The sequence below is a fragment of the Centroberyx affinis genome, unplaced genomic scaffold, assembly GCF_046629955.1.
Source record: "Centroberyx affinis isolate AG114_WGS23_722 - 3 ecotype Tasmania unplaced genomic scaffold, CSIRO-AGI_Caff_v1 ptg001131l_1, whole genome shotgun sequence".
NCBI lineage: Eukaryota > Metazoa > Chordata > Actinopteri > Beryciformes > Berycidae > Centroberyx > Centroberyx affinis.
This window is the reverse complement of record NW_027279670.1, coordinates 681,454-708,076: the sequence shown is the minus strand read 5'-3', so window position 1 is coordinate 708,076 and position 26,623 is coordinate 681,454. Positions and strand designations below refer to the sequence as shown.

Sequence of the window (26,623 nt, the reverse complement as noted above, 5' to 3'; positions counted from 1 at the left end):
GCTGCTGCTCTTTGTACGAATGTGAGTGTGTGTGTGTGTGTGTGTGTGTGTGTGTGTGTGTGTGTGTGGTGTATGCAGCTTTACTTCAGCTCCAGGTATGTATAAGTGGTTTTAAAATGAGAGAGCTTCAAGGTTGTCACAGATCCTGCTATCCATTCAAGTAAGTGAAGAGAGTGGGAAATGATAGAGAGGAGAGGGGAGGGAGTGAAAAGAGGAGAGAAAATGTGGGTATAAAAAAGAAAGCAAGGAGGAAGGAGGATTCATATACCTTCAACAGACCCTCATCCTTTTTTTCAGCGGTTGAGTCTTACACTACAGTCCTCCCACAAAAAAACGAATGAAAGTGACAGAGATTAAAGATGAAACTAGTGTTTTAACAGGTCAGTGTCTATTGTTCTGTCATATTGGACTAAAAGTGGATTCAGCGGGCGCGCTCTGCACCCCACCATCATCAAATTAAATTCCGCCCCCCCGACACCGGAGTAATATATTTGGATCGCTCACTCACAGACCAACACACACAAACACACACACACACGCGCGCGCGCGCGCGCTCTGCAATCCCATAATCCCACTCCAGATTGAGAACACCTTTAAGATACTATGTGATTATGATTAGGGATTATGATCAAATTATGATAGAGTGTCAGATTAGACGGGGGTTGGCAGAGGGAGGGAGGTGCCATCCGGCAGGAGGATAATGAGCGACTCTGGACTGCAGTCACTGATCATCTCTGATTCACTTGGGCAGCCTGGACACAGATCTCAAAGCACAGGATGGGTGTGTCAACGCAGCACATATACTTTTTGTTTCGTTTTACTTTCGTTTGTGAGGTGTTCCTGCTTTATTTGATATCTGCAGTGAAGAGTGGCAGGGAAGAGAGGAGAAAGAAAAAGGAATAGATAGATTATATAATCTATAATCTATCTACATCAGAACAATTTAGATGATCTGATGAAAGTCACAAGGAAAGAGCATTTTGATGGTGTCTTGCTTCCATAATTTAATGTCTTTGTGGGTGAAACAGGATGTTGGGTCTGAACATAATCTGTGTGTATGAAAGTTCAAAAATGCTTTGTGCAAAATATATTCGGCAAAATGAATAAATTCCATGCGGCATCTGTGACCGTAACCATGGTGTCTTAGTAAAAGAAAACAGGGTCTTCAGAGGTGAACACCCACAAACGCACCGCTGTGCCATGTTACCACGCTTGTCACTTTGAAATCTGTGAAGTTGCAGGTTTTATATGATGGGAGGGGTGTGGGGGCGGGACTGTTTAAAAATCTGTGATGGTGTTATTGGTTGGGATTTTTATGGACGCCTACTGGTAGGTCATGAAGTAACCACTGACAATGTGCCGTTTTCCAGGAAGTAAAAGTAAACACAAGGAAATAAAAACATGTATTTTTGGGGCCATTTATAGTCAAATAAATGTAAAATATTAAATGGAGAATTAAGGGGAAAAAGTCACTTTGGTCACACTTTATTTGGATAGTCCAATGTTGACACTCAACTATCAAGTGACTATAATGTGTCACTAAAAAGTCTAATGAGTTTCAAGTGATACTCATAATGGTATCAAAAGTAATCTATAGATATTCACTGTCTGGGCTAGGGTTAATTTTAGGGTTAGGTTTAAAAATGGGGTCAGGGTCAGGTTACATAGTCTGTGAGTGAGATGCATCCAATAGGCAAATGACTCTTTAACATCTACTTTTTGTCACCTGTTGAGTATCAACATTGGACTGTTTGACACATTTGAATGTTTAAATGTACCTATTCGTAAAGGTCAGTTTGTGTGAATAAATAAAGCAGATATACAGTACAGATGTAGTACCTGTGATTACCATGTGTGTTACTTTACTGATCCATGTAGGGAAATTCTCTTTTCTCTCTCCCCCCTTCACAGGGAGGTCAGAGGTCAGGGTTCCTGGTAGGGATTCAATGTCTTGTCAGCCGGGGAAACGCTTACTGGCACACAGGCTTGAGGGCGGTCTCCCTACTCCACCCTGCTGCACCCATAGGCCCCCACTTATCCCACAGGGAAATTTAAGTATCACAGCAGCAACAAACTTGAGACAAAACAAGCAAAGACAGTTGAAAGTGAAAATTATAACACCAGGATATCTGGATAAACCAGTGATGCTTTTTAAATCTGTTCTGAAAATGTCAAGCGCAGTCTGTTCATCAGGAGATGGTGTCAACAGCCTGCACCCTTGCCTACACACACACACACACACACACACACACAATCCAAACACAGCGACCACTGGTCCTTGGCAGGTATTTTATTTCATATATAGACGCTTTCTGTAATCAAATGTGAGTGCAATCAAACAACAGCAAATACAAACATTACCAATGCAGTCTGAGAACCAGGAACAGGGTTAAAACAGGGAGTTCACTCACTCTATACGGCGAGCAGCTAAACCTCTTGGACAACATTAAAAAAAAAAACCCTCCCTCTGTCGGGACAGTCCGCCGTCACGTGCAGCTCCAATCACGGTGGTGGGAGGGAGGTGGGAATCCTGTTCGAGAGCAAAGTGATGAATGCGTCCTGTTGACTTGCACCCCCTCCCCCGTCCCTCCCCTCCCCCACCCTCCGACTGAAAAACTAAAACCTAAGTCCAACCAGTGATATTACACACAGCCCACCCCCCCCACCCCCACACACACACACCCCCCACCCCACACTTCCATGAGTCCAACAGTATGACTTCCACTCCTACTCGCCGCCGCCTCGGCTCTTTAGTGAACTAGCCCCCCCTCCCCATCCCATCATCATCATCATAATCATAGCATCAACAGAAAAAAAACGTTTCCACTTCTCACACGGTGGGAGCCAATCAGAGTCCAGAGGTCCTTCGGGTTCGTTCAGTCTCGACCAATGGCTGTCCATCCCAGTCCCTGTGGTGTGATACGGGGCGGGGATGTTGATGGGGGGGGGGGCAGGCGTTGATAAAACCATGTTGTTGTACATGTAGAACCAAAGTCCTCATGGGATGCCCTGCGAAGGTGGCACATCACATAACGTGCGCAGGTGGAGGTGGGAGTAAGAGGGGGAGGGGGAGGGTCTGTGTGTGTTTGAGAGTGTGTGTGAGTGTGTGTCTTTTAAGAGGGGGAGGAGCGACGGTGTCAGGCAATTATCGAAACCAGGAGCAGACAAAAAAAATCCAGGAGAAGAAGAACCACATACAATCAGTCTTTGTCCGCCATCCTTCTTCTCTTGGCCCTCCTCAAAACACAAACACACTCACTCTCTCACACACACACAGACACACACAGACACACACACACTAGGTCCTCATGTCCTTGTGAAGTCAGGTGATCAATGTCAACATCCCAAAAAAAAACACTGAAAAAAAACCTCAATGGTAAAAATCATCTCTACCATTACGACGCTTCAGTTCGTAAAATCGTAACATTTCTGAAAAGTGATTCCTCCGGGTTTAAAGCAGTGTATGTGTGTGTGTGTGTGTGTGTTTGTGTAGTCGTTGTCGTCTTTGTCCCACTGCCGCACACACACACACACATACATACACCCAACCACACATACGCACACTCACGCACTCCAACACACACTACATGTCCTCTTAGTGGAGGAGACATGGCGCAATGGAGAGACACTCCTCCTCTGGGTGGCTGCACCAATCACCAGGAGGAGACGGGGGGTCGTTGCCATGGCTACCAGGGGTCCTCCAGCTCACCGGCACTCTGGGTGAGCAAAAGGGAGAGGAAGACAGAGGGAGAGAGAAAAAGGGAGAGTTCTGTTAGGTTTGTTGTTACCAACGCACACAGTAACTGTAAGATGCTGCTCCTGATGTTGTATGTGTATTTGAGTGATGGAAAACAATATGACCTCGTTGCTCTCCTCTTCCTCCACTTAAACAGAGTTGATAACGGTGACAAGAGAGAGACAGAGTGAGAAACTGTGTTAACCTGTATGTTAACATAGCCAGAACCCGGGCCTCTGATGACTCACCTTGCGGAGAATCAGGTGAGGCCAACTGTCAGACTGAAAAACAGGGGAGGAAGGAGGAGGACGGGTGTCCCAATAGTCTATGGAGCTTTCCTCCGCTTATCCCCACCATTTCGTCTAAAGCGACATGCATTTCATTTGGGGTTTCAAGCCCAGAACATTTATTGTTCAATAGGAGGAGATAAAGAGAGGAAAGTATCTTTATGCTACCGAGATGGAGTTAGAAGTCTAGACTGCTGCTAAAAATTGATGCGGGAGGGTGAGGAATGTGAGGATTTATTTTGCCGCTCAAGCCCAATCAGACGAACCGATCCCACAAAATGTCAAAATCTACACACACACAAACACACAGGACAGAAACACAGTAAGGACATGGAGGAGGTTTCAGACAATGGCCCTGTATCAAATGCCACCATATTGTCCATTAGGGTTCTACCAGGGATGTGAATTCTCATTTTTTTGGGGATATAAAACTCTCATTCGTTTCTAATGGGGGGGGAGGGTGTGACTTTTCCTGCTTTCTGTGTTCCCAATCCCAACCCTGGTCTACATACAATGAATGGTGAATCATTTGAAACAGGACCAAGGATAAGGACAGACAGTACACTACAGTCAGACTACAATGAGAGATGGACACTAATACAATTACACAGATCATAGGATTTTACCTCAAATCAATTTTATTTGTTCATTTGTCAACTCACATTTCACTGTGTGAGACTGATTTGGTCCACACAAACGCATACAAACAACTCAAACATACATACACACACACACAAACACATACACACAGAGCATTTAGCATAACCTCCCTTCAAACAGTTAAGTGCCATAGATATTGAAGGGGTAGGTGCAGTGCATGCATTACCAAAGTAATTAGATACAGGGCATTAAACAGATTGACAACCTCCCTACCGTCTTTCACACAAAAAGCTACATGTCTTTGAAGTTCAATAGTCAATTCTAATCAAACGTTTACAATCAGACAAGAGTTTTAGATTGCCTTTTGTGGCGAGTGGAACAGACAATATCAAAACCTCTGTGAAGAATGAAGAATGTCTGGGGTTACATGAAGCCTTGAAACTCATCAAGACACAACTAATACCACTGGTTGCCAGCATGAGCACTTACACCTTTATGAAAACCTGGCTTATTAATACTTTAGCCATGTTGTGACAGATACTGACAGATATACAGCTATGCTTGCACTTACACATGACACATTCAAACTGTTGTCCTGTTTAAACTTGCTCTAGTTGTTCATACTAAACCAGGCTTTAAAAGGGATGGACTGGGCATCTCGCTGCAATGGCATCCAATTTTACTACATTTTTTGACCCAAATACTTTTTGCAAAAGTTACTTTTATGGCCCCTTTGGTTTGAATTAGAATGTTTGAGGATGGGTGCCTGGTGCCGTGACATGTTTCGCCTCCTTGAAGAGTGTCGATGACACAGTCGTAACCTCCTGAACGAACAGGGAGGAACATATTTCTCTCCAATTTGGGTTGCTGCAAGGCTCAGAACCACAATATACTGAAAATGTGGTGGTGTGGCAAGGGGAATGTGGAGAGGGAAATTACTTTAATGAAATGCCTCTTTAACTGTAATTATATAGAATAATCCCTCTAGCATCTTCCCCAGATATACCTGTGTGTTGGTCTGAAAGATTGCCCAGTTCTCAACATTACCCAGATTGGATTGTACAACATAAGATTGCTGAATATGCTGATAAATGGGCAAACACTCAAGTATCACCCACTACCAAAAATATACATTTCTGTATTGATCTTGCCCGGTCACTCAAACTCATGCACGCACCCGCACCCACATACACAGACACACACACACACACTCACGCACAGACGTGTGTGCACACACACACACACACACACACACACACACACACACACACACATAGGGGAGTGTGTTCTGAGTCAGTAGGTAGAGTAGGCCTGGAGACGGTGCAGGGTGGTTCTGGGGTGTTAAACACAGCTACAGTTCAGAGGGTCTCCTCTCCTTCTTTCTGTCAGTCGGGGGGTTAGGGGGTATGGTCGCGGGGGAAATTAACTCGAGCCAGAAGCCAATACTGGTAAATGCAGGCCATGGAGTGCAAGGTTTATTTTACTGTACCAGCCACTTTCGCAGGTAAGAAATTGGTGTTTGTGGGCTCTTTTGTATTCTAAACATCTAAATGTCTGTTTATATTGTAATAGTGGCTAGTAAGCTTCAGAGTCCACCAGCCACGGTGGTCAGTGGACCAAAAAAATCAAAGTAATAATTCTGTCTGTTAGTGGGGAACCAGAACACAGAACTTGAATGGACAGAATGGCCATTTTCATTTCTATTGTATTATTAAAATATTCATGAATGGCCATCTTAGCTGACTACCGTGATAGACCAGGAAGTGCCCGTTCAAGTTCTGTGGTGGAAGATGTTAGCTGATCAAAAGGAAGGAGGAGGGGTCAAAGCACATCTGACTGAAGCTCTGGGGTGAGGGGCGGGGGTAGGAGAGGATGGGGGGCTAGGCTCAGTCAGAGGAGGGGTCGGACTGGCCGACGTCGACGGGGGCGGGCGCGTCTTGGCTGGCCTCCGGCTCGGTGGTGGCGGGTGAGGGCGGGGGCGAGGGGGGGGAGGGAGGGGAGGCGGGCTGCTCCTGGTCGTCGTCGTCGTCGCCGGAGGTCCTGCTGCTCTCCTCCGCTCCCTCTGCAGCGCTGTCCCCCCGCAGCTGGTAGGCGGCCAGGGACTCCTCCAGCACCGAGCGGTACTGCCCCCGGTGGTGCAGGCGGAACTGCCGCAGAGCCTCCAGCAGATGAGCCGCCGTGCTGCCACCTCCCTCCTCACTCTCCTCCTCTCCCCCCGCACAGGCCTGGGGCGACACGCCAGGGGTCAGACTCTGCAGGCACGCTCCAAACACACACACACACACACACACACACACACACACAAACAAACGAACAAGCATCCTCTCACACTGCAGCGGCACAATACTCTGGCATCGCAGCGTTGTCACACAAATATCTACCGCACACCGTCTAGCGTGGCAACAGTCAGGAGACACACATTCTCGCACCACTGTGGCAAACCCGCGTGCACGCTGCCTCTAACCCTGTGACCGACAGCCCTTTGTGAATTTCACTGTACGGTGGAGGAGGGAGGGGGGTAGTCAGCACCCACGCAGCCCACAGAAAAGAGCCCTGCAAGTCCAGACTCCACTGGCATTAATATGAGGAAAACACACACTCACGTGTACACACACATGCCCCAGGCTGTACGAGACCTGACAGTGATCTGTTCTTTGGAATAACTATGCTGAACTGTGAAAAAAGCCTGTAGCCCTCACAGCTACTTCTATTAGATTCTAGATGTGGGATTTCCTGCTGGACTACAGTTATATTTGTCATTTTGACATGATTTTTGAGCTCTGATGTTATTTTATGAGATTACACTTCTGTATAGCCACACTTGTTTTGTTCGCAGACCTGTCAATTAAGTGTAACCGTAGCGCTAAAATGTGCAATCACAACCAATTTCAGAAAATAATTGTGAAGACACATTCTAGAGCAAGCAAGGAAAAGTGACAAATCAGCATTATGAAAAGCAGGCCTAATGATCTGTTTGTACTTTTATTTGGTCTAAATTGGGAGCTCTTAAGACTCGATTCATGTTCTGCTAGACTGGTAAATCAAAAGCAGGAGGGGGATAAAAGTTTAAATCTGCTGACAGAAAGCAATTCACATGGACTATACAACATACGCTGCAAAACACATCCATCATATCAAGTCATTTAATCTAGCAAAGTAGAAGTAAAACAACTGAAAAAAAATCAGAAATCTACCAATGGGTTGTGATAATTCCCCTTACTTCCAATGCAAATCAACTTATTTAAAGAATTTTCCTGAATCAAGTGACATTATCCTGGTAGTACTGGAGGGGTCAGCCTTATTCTGTCCACTTTGAAGATGTTGACACTTGTTTCTAGAAAATTCCTGAACACTGGAAATAAGTAGAATTTTAGAAGGTAGAATTTAAAATAAGATTGAGGAGTGAAAATGAGACGACCTGACTTGTTAAAGGCATTTCTTGCTGCGTAGCGATAGAGGAGCCTACACAGCTTACCATAAAAGTAGTGCCCCTTGCCCTTTTGACACCTTTAACCTACATCGTAAGCTTCAGCTACCCATGGTTTACAGGCATAAAAAACATTACATGCAGCAATAAAATAATACATTCTATTGAGCACACTAGTTGAAATATCATGGTTAATTCATTCAATTAGAGGCCTTTCAACTGCAAATTAGACTGTGTGATGCTTTGTAATGCGTGTGCATGAAGCATGTGTAATATTCTGAATAAGAATCAATCTGGTAATTCAATGTATTAAAGTCATCAAAACCTTTTGTTGGTTGAAAGGACCTGCATTAATACCTAAGGAGTGCTAGAGGTTTATCAAGGTTTTACTGTAACTCGTATTTGAATGACGGATACAAAACCCAAGTGGATTGTACAGGGTTTGATTCTTTTCAACATGGAATGCAGTCAATTGAGTTTCACTAAGCCTGCCAAGTCTGTTTTGTGAGTCTATCCTCGACCCTCACCCACACTTAAAATCACATTCTCTCTCTCCCTCCCCCTCTCTCACACACACACACATAAACCCACACACACACACAAAAGAGTGTGTTGCCTTATCATGGCTGGCGTGGGCTACACTTGTTTATGAGGTCATGTTGGGGGGTTGAAAGGTTGAAGAGGTGCGAGGTCAGGGAGGTGAACTCACCCCTTCCTCTTCTCTGTGAGGGTTCAGCTTGTTGTACACCGCCTCGATCACACTCCGTCTGGAAACACACAAACAGCACACACCTCACTGCTTACAGAAGAGGGACTAGTCATTCTTCACAAGTGTATGTGATTGTAATGGAACTGAGCAAGCAATTGTGTGAATACTTGAATTGAGTGTCTTTATGTATACACTAAGCATTTTGATGAGTGTATCTCCATGTTATACATGCAAGTTGGCGTGTGTTTGAAAGTGTTTGGGTGTGTAAGGCTTGTGCTGGAGTGTATGTAAGTATGTGAGCACATGTTTAAGTGAATGTGACAGTGCATTTGTCTGCTCCTTGTCAGCTTGTTAACTGGCAAACTAATCAAATAACCAGCCCTTTAAATACGAGGTGATGAGTGTTCAGGTGTTTCCACAGGTTGGAAAATTTAAGAGCAATGACATCTACAAATGAGAATTAAATTAACAAATTAAATTGGACCATTCAAAAGCTTTTTCATTGATACATGCCATTTTATCACAATTATGGAATTCGAGTCTGTCATATTGTCATATATTTCATGAAGCTTGTTTGAATATCAATCACACTTTGTGACTCGTTAAGTTGGCTATCAAGCATACGTTTACCACATGAATTTGTGACTTATTTGGTAATAAGGATGCAACATCCAGGTAGTAAACTATGAATTTTACCAGTTTTTCCAAGAGCATCGAAATCATTTATATATTTGGTAAAGTCTGAATGCTTTTTGACCATTTTGAATGTTTTCTGTTTATTAAACAACATGTGCAATGTGTGTCACGTGATTATATGTTGTAGTGCATTCCAGGGTGTGTATTTACTTGCTGGCCAGGCCTCCGCCGGGTGGGAGGTTGGGGATGTTCTCCGAGGCAATGCTCCTCAGGACAGACACCAGGTCAGGGACTCCCGCTTCCCCACAGTTCCCCAGTAGATCTACACACAGAGTACACGAGAGGGGGCGGTTATAGCCACATCATCTCTCAAAGTTTGGCTCATATCGTCTCATGCATTTTACATCATCCACTGGTTTGTTGTTATTAACTGGGGTAAGGCTATGCTTTATATCTACTGGCACACTGTAGGCACTGAACAACAGCCTGGGTGGGTCTGAAGAAGCAGAGAAATTGTGGAGATCAGTGGAAAACTCAATAACATCAGCGCTTGCCATTTACGCCACCGCTACATAGCAGACTGGTTTCAAATATTTGTGCTACCTAAGGAATGTGTATTTTGTCCAGGTTAGGTACACAGTAACTACGCGTGGTACGTGGGTGCAGTGTACTCCAACAGACATCGCACAACATTCACAGCTCAGATTTACAGACTTATTCAACAATCAACAACATACACTTAAGTTTATGTATAATATTCTATGTATAATACATTTTAGCATATGTAGGGGGACTGCAGACATAACCTATACATTAAATAGTCAGGGTAACATGACATGGCATATACATACAGTATTTACTTCTATTGCACATGTGAACAGCTTAACCAAATTATTTTCATAATCAGAATTAGAGCAATGGTTGTATATATGTATAGATAGATAGATAGATAGATAGATAGATAGATTTGTTTGCATAAAAACATAGAAAATGTATAGTTGTTAAGCAAAATCTAACCATGATAAACCTAGCTCCTGCTATAAAGTTATTCTATTGGTTGGATTTCACCATTTGCCATGGTAACATCAAATAGACTATGACACCACATGTGTGCAAAAGTAACTACTTCGCACACCTCTGAGTTAAAACAAACAATGGGTTGGCAGTGTGAGATTGACACCGACCTCAGTGGCAAACGTCAGTTTGAAACCAACAGTAAAGTTATCAACTGCACAACAAAACAACCCCCACCCATTGTCAAGTCGATATCAGGTTTTAGTCAGACTCTCCACACTGGACACAGCTTTTTTTGAGGTCAGACTGCGCCCTTGTCCGTCTGGCAGGTGATGTCTGTCTCACACAAACGGGTGAGGCAAAAAGGCATGTGTGTGCGGTGTGTTTACAAGCAACAGCTGAGTGAGCGCCCCAGCCTCACCAGATTAGTCTCTGGTGTGACAGACAACATAACGTGATGCACCTCTTAGGCGCAGCATTAGAGATCGATTTATCAATTTCTATACATTGACCAAGTTTTTATTTTGTGGCGGCCTTTTGCAAATATTGTGGCGGTGCGCCACAGATGAGCCTATGTATGGGAAACACTGATTAACAATCATGATCATAATATCTAAGTAATTGGGATTGTCAATTTACATGAATATACTGTAATTGTGCGTACTTATTGACTCTATACTATTTGGATTGTGTGTGTACTCACCCTCAACACGAGTCTCCAGGTATTTATCCAATTCCTCTTCTTTTTTCACGGCCTCCTCTGAGACCTTGGGAGCTCCGGGTAAACACACCAACACCACACTCATATTATCTCTGCTCCCCTGCAGGAGGAGGACAGGGAGAAAGAGAACAAATATGAGTAAACAGAAATATATAGTACATAAGGCATATTTTGTAGTTAATATAGTATTCTGCATTTTTCGGCACAAAATCGATCACGCAACCAACTGCTTCTTATTTCTTTTAATTACACCAACAATTGCTACAGAATAGTTTGAATATCAGAGGAGATATTTGCCATTTAATCCCATGATTAGTGAGGTTTCGGTAGACTGACTATATCCCAACAAGGGATGGGTTTAAAATTTTTACTTTACTTTAAAAAAAATAAACACAAAAGAGCAACCGTGATACTGTCACTGTTGGCAAGCGACACATTAAATTGTGGAACAGTGCTGTAAGTGGTCGGCCATGTACCCTGGGCTCCAGCAAAACAATCCACCATAGATATGCTTTTATTTCTCAATAAGTATATGAGCAGTATTTAAAATGATAGTAGTGGACAATATGGACAGTGTTTAGAAAAGAAGTAGGCCTACTTTTTTCTTCATGAAACAGTAGGCCATTTTCATTCATTTTAAGGAGTAAAGGTAGGCTAAATTTTATGTTGAACAATGTTGTGGGATAATTACTATTATGCATACTATGCAAGTACACCATGGCTATAAGCACCACGGTGAACACCTCCAATATACCTCACCATCTACAAAGCCACGAAAAAGGAAAAGTTTCAATCACCACAGTTTTTCAAGAAAATAGCCAAAGCAAAGACCAAACAGCTCTCAAGAATTCATTCTTATCACTGCTATCAGCAGGTTGGAGGGCCATACAATTAGAAAATCTGGTATGTTTACTGCAAAAGACTGAAAAGGAATCTGACGACTCTACAGTACAACACGCTGGAGTGTGAGGATTTGTTAACTGTAAGCTATTTTTGGAAACATTCTCATCTAAATTGTGAACAAAATGTAATGCAAGTTCAAATCATGTTACATAGATGTAAAATTAAAGACAAGCTCAGCTCCCAAAAGTAGATAAGCACAATTAGACTTCCACTGCAAATCACAAAATATGGCTGAAGACTGTATAAGTTTACATTCTACTAGTGGAGTTGAATGAAATGTGTAACGCAAAGTCTAAACAAAATGTCTCAAAATTCAGTCAAAATTAGTTTCCATTTAAACTTTCGTAAAAGTATCAGGATTGTTTCTGATCATGAACCCTGTATTGTGTGTTGAACTGTGCTGGCTGGGTTTATAGGGAGCGGAAATCTACGTCTTCCCCGCCCGGCTCTGGTTCACTCCTGTATATTCCAGTACATTGAAGATTAAGCAAACAACAATTTGTATGGTTCCCAGCCAGAAATATGTAATAGACCAAAGTGATATTTACTCCACTGCCTGATTTCGGTGAAATTCAATTGAAAGAACTTATGATTATGCGTAGGCTATACATTTACCTCACTATGCTACCCAGCATTCATTCAATATGAATAACTTCCTAGTTCGGAATGTTCCAAATACATAGTGGGGAACTTTCCATTAGAGTTGTCAAGGTGGTGCCATTTTGACACCGGTGTCGTTTCCCTCCTCAACACCGGCCATACCGGTTATACCGCCTGTCGCCACTAGAGGGTCCAAGCGCTATCAAAGTCAGCGTCACTAAAATGAAAGTGAAACTTAAAATTCCTCTCCAAACTCACGTTAACGGCATTTGTAAAGGGTAACACTTTTTAATCAGCGATTTATAACACTGCTCAACACTCAGGTAGTTAATGAGAGTGCAGTGCAGATTCTGGCATATTACCCTTCTTCAAGCTCCCATTGGATTCAGTGCCTGAAATTCATTTTTCAAAATGGGGGGGAATTCCCCCCTTAAATGCAGTATAAAAGTAAAAGTCATTCTCCAAAATTAATTTCTAATGTTCTAAACTAGTTCTCTGTTGAGCGTTCCTCTGAATCACAGATGAGAAAGAGTCTGCAGTTCAAATCACAAACGTTAATTCTAGTAGCTGAATTCATTAATTTATTGATATTTATTTATTGATATTGATTTATTTATATATTAATTGAATTTAACCAGATGACCAAATTTTGAATTAGCCAATTCATTTTCTGCTACAAAGTAGGCGGTTTTGAGAAGCCCCTTCGTTTCCTCCTCACACTGCAACTGCGTAACTTCAATAGCATTAGCCATCACATTCTTTGCTGAATCTGCCTCACGCTTTCTTTTCAAGGCTGCTGTATGAGAAACGCCATCCAAGTGGCGACTTAAAGTTGACATTTTGTAACATCGGCTGGTAAAAGGCGCAGCACCATACATTTTACAAATCGAGCAGCTCATTTCACCGTTGTTAAGTTCGAGCCACGGATATATTCTGAGCCAGTTGTCTTTGGACTGCTGCTTCTTAGTAACGTTACCGTTACCTGTCTGAGGATCCGGAGGATTAACGTTGTTAACATTGACATCACTGGTACTGCCGTTTGTGCTAGTCCTTTCGGGGTCCGGTGTTTTTTTTCTGAGCGGGTTCCCCTTCAGATGATGCAGATTCACGTTTTAGCCAGCGGTCCATGTTTGCATGCCTTCAAGTTCACATCATCAGTGATGTAAATAGGTTTTCAATGTAGTGAGTCCCCGGGACCCACAGGTGGTAATTTGAGTGGGTCCCAGGGAAATTGAGTGGGTCCCCAATAAAATTTGTGTTTTTTGACAAATTGTAGTGTTAAACTCGTGTTTGATGTTATATGGTTATAATTATGGTTATATTCATGTATGTTGAAAGTGTATCTGAAAATTAAAAACAACCGAGCCCAACCCGAGCCCGACATACAGTTGTAACATTCGCGAATATGCCTTCTATGCTTTTGGAACATTGTTTGGTTGCAGTAACAGATTAAGTCACTGGGTGGCGCTCCTTGTTTTTTACTGAGACTGAGTTACAGCAACAGGTTGAGTAGGCTACTACCAACTACTCCCAGTCTACCCAATACTGACGTTGTCTCGCTCTGTCATGCTATCCAGGAGTAACGTTAGCCTACTTCCCTAAAGCTAACAAGCACAAAGCTAATGTAAGCTAAGACACGACCAAGCGCGTTACAGTCTCGGGTCCCGTCGGGTTCGGGTCGGGTTGCAGACCTCTAATATGTAGTAAATGAAACGACTAGTTAGTGAAATCAAAGTCCTATGTTGCAAACAGAATGGGCATTTTTATCTTGTGGCCATCCACAATAACATGAATCTATTTGAAGAAACATAGTGGCTGACGCACAGACATGTCAATCATGGCTTTTTTTCCCCGAATAATAGCGAGCAACTTCGGGTAGAAGAAATATCTGTTTCCATCGCATTAGCCTATCTGTGCTTTCCCGAATAACAGATTCGGATTCGGGTACATCCCTACCCGCAATATTTTGTTGGCCAGCAATATGTTTGATCTTTTCACTCATTGAGACTGAACAAAATGGGAGATATCCGTGAGATATATGCGCAGACGGTGAGAAAATCGCGGCCGGTGGATTATTTTTTTTTCAACACGGTGCGTCCCCTGAACGGTAAAGCATCATCAGGTCGTCATCGATTTACATCCATTGGGTGTTAGCTGGCTGCTAGCTAGCTGTTATTCATTCTTCTAATTATTCATTCTTAACTGTCCTTTTTTTCCAGAATTAACTTGCATCACCACACTGTTGTATTATCAAACAGTGTTAATTTACTTTAATGTAATGACATTTTCAATGATAAAATAACTTACATTTATGACATTTCTTTAAGGGAATCCTATCCAAATAATATGTAACGTTAATATCTCTGTGAGGGAATCTGTCGGTTGTCTTTGAGATTGACAGCTTTCGCGCATCACGGTGGCCCTCGCGCATAGTAAGGCCCGCCTCCAGGAAGAAGAAAACAATCGGTGCATGTGGAATACCTACTATCTTTGTATCAAGATGGATCTTCCAAATGTTGTTTATTTCACAGATATGTGTTTCCTTGCGTATTCCTATCAAAAGATTGCTTTTGCTGTAAGGTTACTGTGCAATACGTGAAGTTGCAGGACTGTTTTCCCTTTGGCGAATGGTAATCCTGAATCCGTGATCAGCATTGCTTGCTTCAATTAGATGCGTTTACATGCAGCCTTTTAATCAGAATAGTAGCCCAATCAGAATAAAAATGCCTAATATAAACTCAATCAGAATAAACTGCCGATCCGAATGAAATTTAATTCCGTTTGAGAGGGGTGGTATAACCCTTTCATAATCCGAACACTCATTCCGATCACTTTCTTTATCTCGCCTCTTTCTGCACATGCTCGCGCATTTAATGTAAGTAACGTCAATAACGTCACCCTTTTTTCCGGGAGGGTTCGAATGGATGTGCTTGTTATTAACCCCGGGGCGCTCAGGCATGATGTAGGCGGTGCAGCCCGTTTTATAGTCCTGACTCCGCCTCTCCGGGCCAGTTTCGGTATAAGCGGTGAAAATTACAAATGGACCCAATCATTGCGGGGGCAAAACAAAACTTCTTTTTCTGACACTTATGGAGTCGTATGTTTTGATAAAACTGTTGCTTCATCAGAAAGAACAGCAGTAAAGAAATAACTGACGCAGGTCCACCTTTAAAAACGTAAGCCCATGTTTGAGTGCTGGATTCGGTGTTTTGCGCATGTCAGAAACTTTTATTCTGATTACATACTGTGGAGCATGTAAACGCACATCTTCATGCGATCGTTATATTTAGCGCTCAGGTAAACACTTGTGTGGCAATCTTCCTTCGGAATGATTTCATTCAGAATGAAAAAAAAATGTCTCATGTAACCACAGCTTGACATCTACCCGGTGCTTGTTGTTATAATCGTTGTGCTGACATTATCAGGTAAGCGCAAAGTTTATATGCTTTACTCACAGCTGTGTGAATTGACTTGGATATGAAGCATCCGTAGCACAAAATAATATAACGTTAGCCTCTAAAGAGATAAGACGGAGCCCTCTCCTCTCCGTTTATATGCTTTACTTGCAAGTGTATGAATTGACCTGTATATGAAGCTTCCTAGCACAAAATAATATAACGTTAGTTTCCAAAGAGGAAAGACAGAGCCCTCTCCTCTAATCTCTGTTTATATGCTTTACTCACAAGTGTGTGAAGTGACCTGGATATGAAGCTTCCGTAGCGCAAAATAATATAACAAAGAGATAAGGAGCCCTCTCCTCTCCTCCTCTCTTTCACCTAGCAGCGGCGTAACGCCGCTGCTAGGTGCATATAGGGGAAACACTGCACCGGTAACACCGCCTACCGTGACAACCCTATCCTATCCAACCTTTTCCATGCAAAGCTAACATGTCTGTGACAATTGCTCATTTGAACTCCTTTGGCAGTGGAACCAAACAAGACATCACTTCTGGTCTCATCACTGATCACTGCTGGTAAACCTACCAGCTAACTTTGCACCATGAAGATTTTATAGCTAGCAGCAGTTATGGTCTTTGGCTAATGTACACAGTCACCCATCAGAAAAAAGGCGCCATAATTTTGGAACGCTCATTATGGTGAAGATAGGGAAATGCAGTTCGGTAGCTACACTTACAGGTACACAATCTTGTACCCAAGTCTTTTTTCTCAAAAGTTAGAAGAATTTGTATGCCTCGTAAATGATTAGGTCTATGTGCAAAAATCATGCTAGCCACCTAGCCGCTAGCAAACCAGTAAGGCGGTCCTGGCTAACTTACACTTCAGCTCCCTATTGCCCCACCTCTCTGTAGTACACAAAATATACAGTAGGCTATATGCAGTTCATTTCTACATAAGCTAGTCAAACTAAATATTGAAACAGAAACAAAGGCTGTGTATGTGTGTGCAAGTGTGCTATCTTACCTTGTGCAGGCAGGTGTCCACCACTGAGTTGCAGACCTTCTCCAAGTCATCACACACCTGTAGCCTTGAGCGGACAAACTCACACAGCTCCTCATTGGACATGACGTCCCAGATGCCGTCGCACGCCAGCACCACAAACTCATCTCCCTCAGCCGCCCGCTCCAACACACACACCTCGGGCTCGGGGCTAACCAGCTGCTCCGTGGGGCCCTTGCCATCCACACACTTGTAGTCGTAGTCCCCCAGGGCCCGGGACACAGCCAGGGAGCCATTGACCCTCTGGATCATGACCGAGCCGCCGGCGTTCTGGATGCGCTCCTTCTCACGGGGGTTGCAGGGCTTGTGGTCCTGGGTGGAGAAGCCCACCCTGCCGTCCCGGCTCAGCACGGCCCGCGAGTCGCCGCAGTTAATGAAGTAGAGGTGGGAGGGGCTGAGCAGCACACCTACGGCCGTGGAGCCACTACGGTCCAGGCCCTGCCGCAGATCCGAGAAGCTGCGCATGTACTCATCAATCTTCAGGAAGCCAGAGCGGATGCCGTCCTTTACACCCTCCACAGAGCCAGGCCCCGAGCCGAATTCGGCCCCTCCTGAGAGGATGTGCTCCAGCAGGTGGCCGGAGCAGTAGTTGGCCACCCGGGAGCCAGCGTGGCCGTCGTAGACGGCAAAGAACGACCAGTCGGTGAGTCCGTGGGGGAGGCCCACCACAGCTGTGTGGGCGTCCTCCATCTCCACCCGCCAGCCCTGCATGGAGCTCAGGCCATAGCGCAGCCCGTTGCCCTCCCCATGGGCGCTGTGCTTCTCTGTCTTCGGCTTGTCTAGGAATGCACCCATTACTGCCTACAGCTGGGGATAAATAGAGAGAAGAGAAAACAGAAAGGAAGGCATGGAAAAGTTACACCATCACTTATGAGGACATGGAAAAGAACACATCCCTCTCTGTTAGTCTTACATTCACTTCAAGCTAGCCTTACCATACTGCACCATTGTACCATGAATACGTATAGTATTAGAGTATAGGTGATATGGATCTATAGAGTTCTCATATGCATGTTTGCCAGGTGGTTGATAAATGTGACAGTTTAAATAAGGACTCATAAATGTGCTGGTGCATCACAATAATGCTGTGGTTACGTGATTTGAAGTTTTCATGACCTCTGCAAAATTAGCTGATGATATGAGTTGCATCCTAGACACAATCCAGACTTTATTTGGCTGACGACATTTTGGCTATATTCACGTTCTTTTAGATGGAAAATAAGTACGCCTATTTTATAACTCTCTTGGCCCGTCATAACTCAAAACACAGGTCATTTTACAGCAATATAAAAAAATAAAAATAAAAATAAAAAAAAATCACAAATACATGGCTGTTCCATACGGTCTGTCCTATATCAAAAGCTCAGACATTTCAGGGTATAAAGATATCTTCAGTCCCTCAGTAAAAAGGCCAGATTTGGGGCATCAGTGTTTCTCTATAGTGTGATTACGGAGTGCTATAATTGCTTAAGTGCTTAATTATGGATGATAGGAGCCAGAGATCCTCACTGCAGGACAAAGATAGCAGAGAAAGAACCTCAGAGTTCAGGATTACATTGCATCTGTAAGCCTCTTTGAGCATACAGAGCCTGTTTCACTCTGAGCACAAGGTAACTAATAGTATTAGCTAACCTGTTGGCCAGAAATAGTGTAACATTATTGTACCAGCAGGGTCCGAAATTCACACCTGCTAAGCGCTTAGTATAATTTGTCTTTGGCGGATAAATCAATAAGGGACACCTGCCACACTGGCCGGTGATAAAATTTGATCTTTGCCTGTTCTCAATCTTTTTCTCTTCTGACCACCATACACTCTCTCTGACCATGAGGCAATCAAATCAAAACAAAACAATGGCTCTCTATTAAACGGGATCCTGATTGGCTGCCTGTTTCACTGGCTCTACACAAAGTGGCAGCATGTAAACTTATGCAAACCTTTCCTCCTGTTTCTCCACTGCCTGGATGGTTGACTAACCTAACATCAGTAGAAATTAAAACTTGAAAACCGCTAGGCAACATATTTCCATGAAAAAATGTGTACTAATTATTTTGGACACTATTGTTCTTGGTAACTTTTTTAAGTTTACCAGCCCTTGGCAGGTGAACCAAAAAGTTAATTTCAGAAACTGCACCAGCACACACCAACCACACCTCCCAATCTGCACACTGGCCACAACCTTTGAATGCTCAAATACCTTACAGCATAACTCTGGCCATTTTTTACCCTATTTTCCCCCCAAACTGATCAATTCTGACCAAAATCTTGTCCATTACTTCCCTATAGAGCTACTCATGTCTTGGGTCCTAGGTGAGTGGCTCTCCACCACCAACACTAACCAAACCCAAAAACCTAACTCTATCAACCTCACCCAAAGCCTGTCTTTTTCAACAAATTGATTGCTCACTGCGCACACATACCCACATGCATTCACACACGGCATGGCAGGCGTGTGCCCAAAAAAGGCTGGCAGATGCAAGTAGTGACCACGGCTGGTTTCAGTGGAACACGTAGAAGTGTGTGTGTGTGTGTGTGTGTGTGTGTGTGTGTGTGTGTGTGTGTGTGTGTGTGTGTGTGTGTGTGTGTGTGTGTGTGTGTGTGTGTGTGTGTGTGTGTGTGTGCGTGCGCGTGTCTACTCTGCGCATGTGTGGAGTGTCACAGCCTATGTGTGACAGAAAGACACTCTATAAATACGCTGGGCTGGTTTGGATTTCATGTCCAGGGTGGGGCAGCGGGTCACCCCATTCATACCTCTGTTGCTTTTCTGCTCCATGAATCTATCAACAGAATTCCCTCTATCAAGCTTTAAACACACACTACTACCACCAACCATTGCCACTCAAGAGTAGCCTATATGTGCATGCTATACGGTAAGAGAAAGTGTGCATGTGTGTAAGAGAGAGATCTGTTATGTTCGGCAGCAGTGATTCTCTAAAAATAAAACAAACACACTGCCATTGCCTAGCAACCACCCACCCTGCAGTGCAAACATCCAGGCTAGGCTTCATTCAGCGACATCCCCTCTCTGTCTCTCTCTCTTACACACACACTCTCTCACACACACACACACACACACACACACACATTCAGTCGCCTGGTAGAGAGAGGAAAGGGGAGTTGCATCATCCACCCATTAAAACAGGCGCAGCAACCAGACCCTGTAAGGAGACATGCAGACTGCAAGCACACACAGACACTATGGGATTTCTCTGACTGGCAATGGTGCGGTATACTGCTGGCAAAAACACACAAAAAATAGAAAGCAGCTTTAGTGAGACACCAGGCTGAAACCAGAAAGTCTCAACCACTTAACCCCCTCAAAACTGCTGTCAACCGTGTCGTAACCGCAGGCCGAAACCAACACCCCCTCCATGCTAGGGTGCACGTGGCTGCCAAAAACCACTGGCTCTGAAGAGAGAAGTGGAGGTCAGAGATTGCATAATGCTGCCAAGTGCCTGAGTGCAGCTCTGAGATCACTCACTTTCGTATATACAAATATGCTATCTCGTGAGCAAGGTTAACGTAAGGCTTAGAGCGCCTAACACAGCATTCGTCCGTGTTTACACAACATGTGGCAAGTCACTGGCACTCTCCCTTTTACTTCATGCCCACCTCTTGAGACCATGTAATAACTAGGAGTGCAAGAGCTTGAGTGTCAGGAAGAATATATAGTCTGTGGAAAAATCCCAGTTTCACGGTTTTATGATTATTGATCAGTAATTTATTTTTTAGAACAATAAGAATGGGAAAAATCAAATGAGCAGGTTTTATTGTAGTTTTCAGAACATTTGTTTTGGTCCAGAAAAGAAAACATGCACTCTATATTGAAAACACTTTTACATATAGTGGAGAAAGTATGTAGTTGCTTTTTAGAATTCACAATAGCTGCCTTTTGAAGCAGAAATAATACTGTGTAATAAGTTAGCCTTACACCTAGCCTGTACTTGGAAAACGTTTAATCAATACAGATGGGAATGAGCAAACAGGAAGTAAATGATCCCACTGAACAACCTCTCAAGATTCACACAGACAGCCCTGCAATGACTGGAAGACACATTAATGGGAAGAAACGTTGGAATACTTTAACTTTGTTAGGACCAGCTTACATGCCGTTTTGATGAGCGTTTTAAAATGCGAACTAATTGATGGATGCTGCAACACTCCAATTCCTACTTTATTGACGTTGGCTTACATTATATTCTCCTGCTGACCACTACTTCTTTGGTTATAAGTGACAATTATATATCTAATCCCCTACCAGCTTAAAGTTTCATTAAGCAACTTACCACCAAACTAAATATCTTTCAACTTAGTTTCTTTCAGTACTTAGACTTAAGCATTCAAGATCATTCGGTGAATATAAGGCTGGGTTGTTGTCTCCTCTCTGTTAGCTATTGTAGCCCCCACACAAATAACATGATTCACGCTTGTGAGAAGTTTTGACAGGCGCAATCTTGTGTGTACGCAAGGCTGCATTCAAAGCGCACAAAACCTCAGACATACTGTAAGTACCATAGCTTCTAAAATGCTCATAGTTAGAAGGTCAAGCGCCAACAATGCACAAACCCATCTGACCACAGCCCACCACCCACCCACCCACACATCTTTGGCTTATGTTCCTTGCGCTGACAGCTCAGGGAACCTCTTCCAATAGAGCAGCCCCTACATAAGCACCTCACTGAGCCTCTCAAAGTCTAAGGTGAGATCACAAGGAGGGAGGAGCCATCGCCATGAACGCTGTCTGTGTTGTCTGACTCTGGACGCACTCACTATAATAAGGGTCACACTCCCAGGATCCTCCACTCAATGGACACATACACAGCAGAACCTCTATGGCCCTGACCCCAGTTTCCTAAAAGCTTCTTAACACCAAGATCATCTTCTTTTTCCATTGACTTACAACTGAAACAAAGATTATCTAGGCACGAAGATGCTGTAAAGAAACCCAGCCAAGTTTGTTAATCATGGCTGTCCAAGTGTAAATAAAATAACCTACAAATTAGGGACCAGGTATAGGTAAACCACTACCATGCATGAGTTATTAATACATATGCTGTGTAGCTGAGAAAAATGAAAGGGAGATTTTGACTTCTTGAGAGCATAATTGTATTACCCTAATTCTCATCATAAAACTGACAATTGCATGTGACCCATAACTCCAGATACTGGGCATATCTCTTTTTTTATTTTTTTACTCAAACATTAACTGACATCATCTCCAATGTGTAGAAATGTAGAAAATATCATGAGCCTTGTATGAAGTTTAAGCACGAATCAGTGCCTGACACAGTGGTTATATTCCACAGACAATCCATCAATGAAATTAGCTCAAAGTGATATTTGGCACAACTAGGCTACTTAAAGCTAAGCATTTTCACCGGATATCAGGCCCAGTATCAGGCCCAATCCATTTTTGGAAGATAGAAGGTCTCTTCAGGACACTGATGATATAACATGTAGTAAGTTATATTGAGTCAAATCCAATCCAATCCATCCAATTTTATCCTCTCCTTGAAGAAACAATCATTGCTGTAATGAGTGGCCAATGGAGGCAGTGGCTGTGCCACACCATTGTTTAGGAGGAACAAAACATGGAGCTGCACTATGCTTTTCATAAAAAAAGCATCTTGTGAAATCTACAGGTAGACTATTTGATCACAGTCAATTTTTCAAGTGAAGTGACATTCGGCATTCCAGTGGGTTGTCATCACACGGTGCAGTGCATATTTGCAGCCTTTAACAACTTTGAAACTAAAATAGGCCTGTCGCCCCTCTCAATCTTCACCTGCCCCTCCATCTCTATACAGTGGTTGCCGACTCAGATAAGATTATCAGTCACTGAACTCCTCCCGTATCTAGCCAGCAGGGCAGAAGTCCAACGCCAGGTGATGTCATGCATTGGGTCACCTGTGCTTGCTATCACCACCTGATACAGATAAGGTAGGCCTTAAAATGCAGAGGAGACTTTGGGGTGGCTGTCAAGCTGACCTTCCCCACTGCCTGAGACAAAATGTTTGAAAGAAATGTGAATTTATCCCAAGCCTTTTTTTGATGACACAACATCTCTGCTATACTAAAGCAATTAAGTATGTTTTAATCAACAATCATTGTCTTGAGATCATGTCTAATAAAATTCCCAAACTTTAAGTGTAATAAACTGAGATGAGCCTAATTGGCCTGCTTCACACATTTAGCCCTCTTCATGTATGAAAGTTAAGAGCCTCACCTTTCTGCCTGAAATCTTAGCAAACGTTTTTATTTGCCATGGCAACTGGAGAAACTATGGAGTCGCCACTGACTGATGCGCTAGGCCAACAAAAAAGGATGGAGGAGTGCACTCGACATTGCTGTTGGACTGCTTGTTCACCAATACAGAAAGTCAGGATGGAACTTATTATTTTGGCAGCTTGGGGAAAGAATCTTGGTTGGGGGGTACCATGAAGTACATAAAACTGGAAAAATATCTTAACATATTATTATATCCCAATATGTAATCCATCTCATCTATGTAATCTAATATGTAATCAGATCCCAATAAGTCCTGTCTACATAAAAAGTTTCAAACATTCCAATCACAATATTAGAATTAACCTGAAAATACAGATTAATTGATAGGTTTGATTAGTGATCTGAGTTGTTTGATTAGTGATCTGACTTAATGGACTGGTAGCAACCTGTGTAGAACAATATGTTACTATACACTGTATCTAATAAGATAAAAATTAAACACTAAGCAAAGTTCAGGAGGTTAGTAACAGCAGTGTGCATCTTGCTGTTGGATGCTCTCAAAGACAGGAAACCTTAAGACTTTTTGTCCACTAACAACAATGGCTTGTGCAAACCAAAATTCATGAGCCACTTTCACTACTTTTACTACACCAACATGCTTTAATAGGGCCTCTAAATGATGGTTTGTTACATGTGCTTGTATCGTCTTGTATTGCTGCGTACCACAACTAAGTTAGTTAGCAACTAAGCCCATTTTTAGGGTCAGGAAAAACCCTGCAGGTTTACACAGTTCCCCTGAGCTTGTGGCCCTGCTTCTCCCTTATACAGCCTAGGATAACCCATGCAATATGTAGAAAATATTAAAAAGACAAAAAAAACATCTATGGCTGCTCACATTGTTGTAGCTCCAGCCAACAATAAGTTACAACTGTAGAACTGGCACTGTACTTAAGACTGGTAGCCAGCCAGAAAATAAATTAAGTTGAAATTAATACAATTTTGACTTACTTACTTGTTTATACCTGCATTAAATTGTGAAATTGGTTTATGAATTTTATTTCTCAGCTATAATAATTCATGTCAAATATTAGGCCTAGTTATTTCTACAAAAATCAGCTCTACAATGAATGATGTGGAGTACTACGAAATATTTTGTAATGTATATATTGTTAACCGTCTAAAAGCAGGGGTATCTGATAACATCAAAGCAAAACCCTTGTTCTGTAGAAAAGGCATAAGTTTGAATTTTAGGGAAGCTCCGTCCTCCTTCAATTAAATGACATGTGAGAGGCATGAACGGTACAGAATCAGTTAAGGGTTGGGAGGAGCATTGCTGTGCTGCTGATATGAAACATTACTGCTTATAAAAAACCTTGCCATCTTATGGCTAACATTACGCGTTATCTGCCTAGATTATATCTCATGCGTATTTACTGACTTTACGGGCTTCAACAAAGACACAAGACGTAAAAGGTCGCTCTGTGTCTGTCAACTATAGACAACGTTAGCTGCACACCTAGCCGGCTAGCTAGCCAGTTAGCAATACATGCATTCTTGTTTCTTAAACACATAAGTCTACTGACGATTAAATAACACTACTGCCGTGTAACACCACATAGTTACATTGAAATCAACGGGACTTGCATTTGCTGATCTAATTACAACGTTAGAAATACCATGACATTGGCTAGCTAACGTTGGCTACCTACGCATTGACACATGACAAAGTCAGCTAACCTGTCGTTAGCTAGTTATTGCAAAGGTAGACCATACAAACCAAGCTAGGTTAGCTCGCTGGGGACCAGACTAACCACTGGAGGCCAAGGTGTTCAATAATTAACTTACATTCAGAATTGGCTTGCTAACGTTAACGGTAGCCAAGCTAATCAGAAACTTAAAATGATACAACTGGCTAACAGTTTGGCAATTGTCTGTTGAAAGCTATTGCATAGCGCACCTTATGTTACATTTATGCTTTCTAATTGATTTTGGAAATGCGTTTTGTGTTTACCAATCCACTGACCACATGCTGAACTCCATTTCACATTACACTGGTCCCTCTGCGGGAAGGCCTAACTCTAGTTGTTTGCCAGTGTACCGATGTTAGCTAGCTAGCTTGCTAACGTTAACAGTTAGCTGTCGTTGGAGCCGACGCAACGATTTCCCAGCTTGTCAAAACTCTAGCTAATGACGTTAACATACATACTAGCTAGCTACTTACGTTTTCCTGCCGTTATGCGAATGTAGATCCAATCTCAGTTCTCTGCTGGGTTTTGTTTTTGTGTGAAGATATAACCTAGCTATCTACGGAGCTAACGTTAGCTAGCTAGCTATCTTGTTATGTTTCCTTATTTGACAAAAATAATCGCGATTGGCCTCAGATGAGCGGCGATAATTCCTTTCTCGGCGGTTCCCTGCTTGGATAGCGTTGATTTTTACGCATGTTTGACGCCAACTCTGTCTCTCACAACAAGTGTAAAGAATTCCGATCGCTCCAAAACAAATATGGACACTCAGAATTGGTTATATTAGACAACACGGACAAATCTGGCACTTTCGTCCATTGAAAGGCCAGAGCTATCCTTCGACTTTGGGTGCTGAACAAGAGGAGGTGCTATTTTTGGCATATGCTCGGTGATTGGTCATGACGTCTAGGCAACATTTTGGCTGATTGGCTGATTCCTCTGTCAATCAGCTCTGCCCCTGTCCAAAACTACATTATCATTGGTCTGTTCCCGTAGCCCTATGACGTACTCGATTTGTAACCCAACTAGAGCAGTGATTCTCAAAGTGGGGTCCAGGGACCCACATGGGTCCTTGAAGGGATTCCAGCGGGCCCCCCACAAAAGGAGGAATAGTTTAGTATCACTAGAATGCACTAGAAATTATCCCAATTTGAGAATGTACGTGAATGATTTATTCTAATCACAGGTTTCACTCTCCAGACTATTATCTCCCCACGTTCAGTGCAGATACTTACAGAATTCAATACTAAAGAGAGACTAAGAGAGATTGAATGATCAACTTTAACATCAAGGCCCTGGCCAGTGAGGAGGCCAGAGTCAGCAATAGGTCAGGTGACCACATGAAGGGGCACATTCTCAAGGAAAAGCTCAGACAAGTTTAAAACTATATCTTCAGCGGTTAAATTGGGCTGCTTGGGGTGGGGGAGCCCTACTTTTTTCATTGATGTCTAGGGGATCATCTCAGTCTGGTTTGGGTGTAGGAGCTCACACCCAAACCAGAGTATCTGGTTTCAATTCATTTCTTGGTCTCTTATGTTCCTTATTCAATCATTCCCTGTCAG

At 43.0% G+C, this 26,623-nt stretch overlaps 1 protein-coding gene across 4 annotated transcripts; it reads right to left on the bottom strand.

Moving 5' to 3' along the window:
- Positions 1–2,710: 2,710 nt before the first annotated feature.
- On the bottom strand, positions 2,711–25,890 carry ppm1bb (protein phosphatase, Mg2+/Mn2+ dependent, 1Bb). 4 transcript variants are annotated; one of them, XM_071523977.1, is made up of 6 exons: positions 25,538–25,890; positions 17,055–17,897; positions 11,113–11,230; positions 9,606–9,717; positions 8,760–8,817; positions 2,711–3,716 (listed from the first exon to the last, which is right to left on the bottom strand). In XM_071523977.1, the coding sequence occupies exons 2-6, from the start codon at positions 17,883–17,885 to the stop codon at positions 3,687–3,689; spliced, it is 1,149 nt and encodes a 382-aa protein (XP_071380078.1). In that variant the 5' UTR covers positions 17,886–17,897; positions 25,538–25,890; the 3' UTR covers positions 2,711–3,686. The 4 variants fall into 4 exon arrangements, 3 of the variants coding, with proteins under 3 accessions (XP_071380078.1, XP_071380075.1, XP_071380076.1); XM_071523974.1 differs by lacking the exon at positions 2,711–3,716 and adding an exon at positions 3,738–6,848; XR_011695554.1 differs by lacking the exon at positions 2,711–3,716 and adding an exon at positions 6,750–6,848 and having other exon boundaries at positions 7,260–8,817.
- Positions 25,891–26,623: the final 733 nt, after the last annotated feature.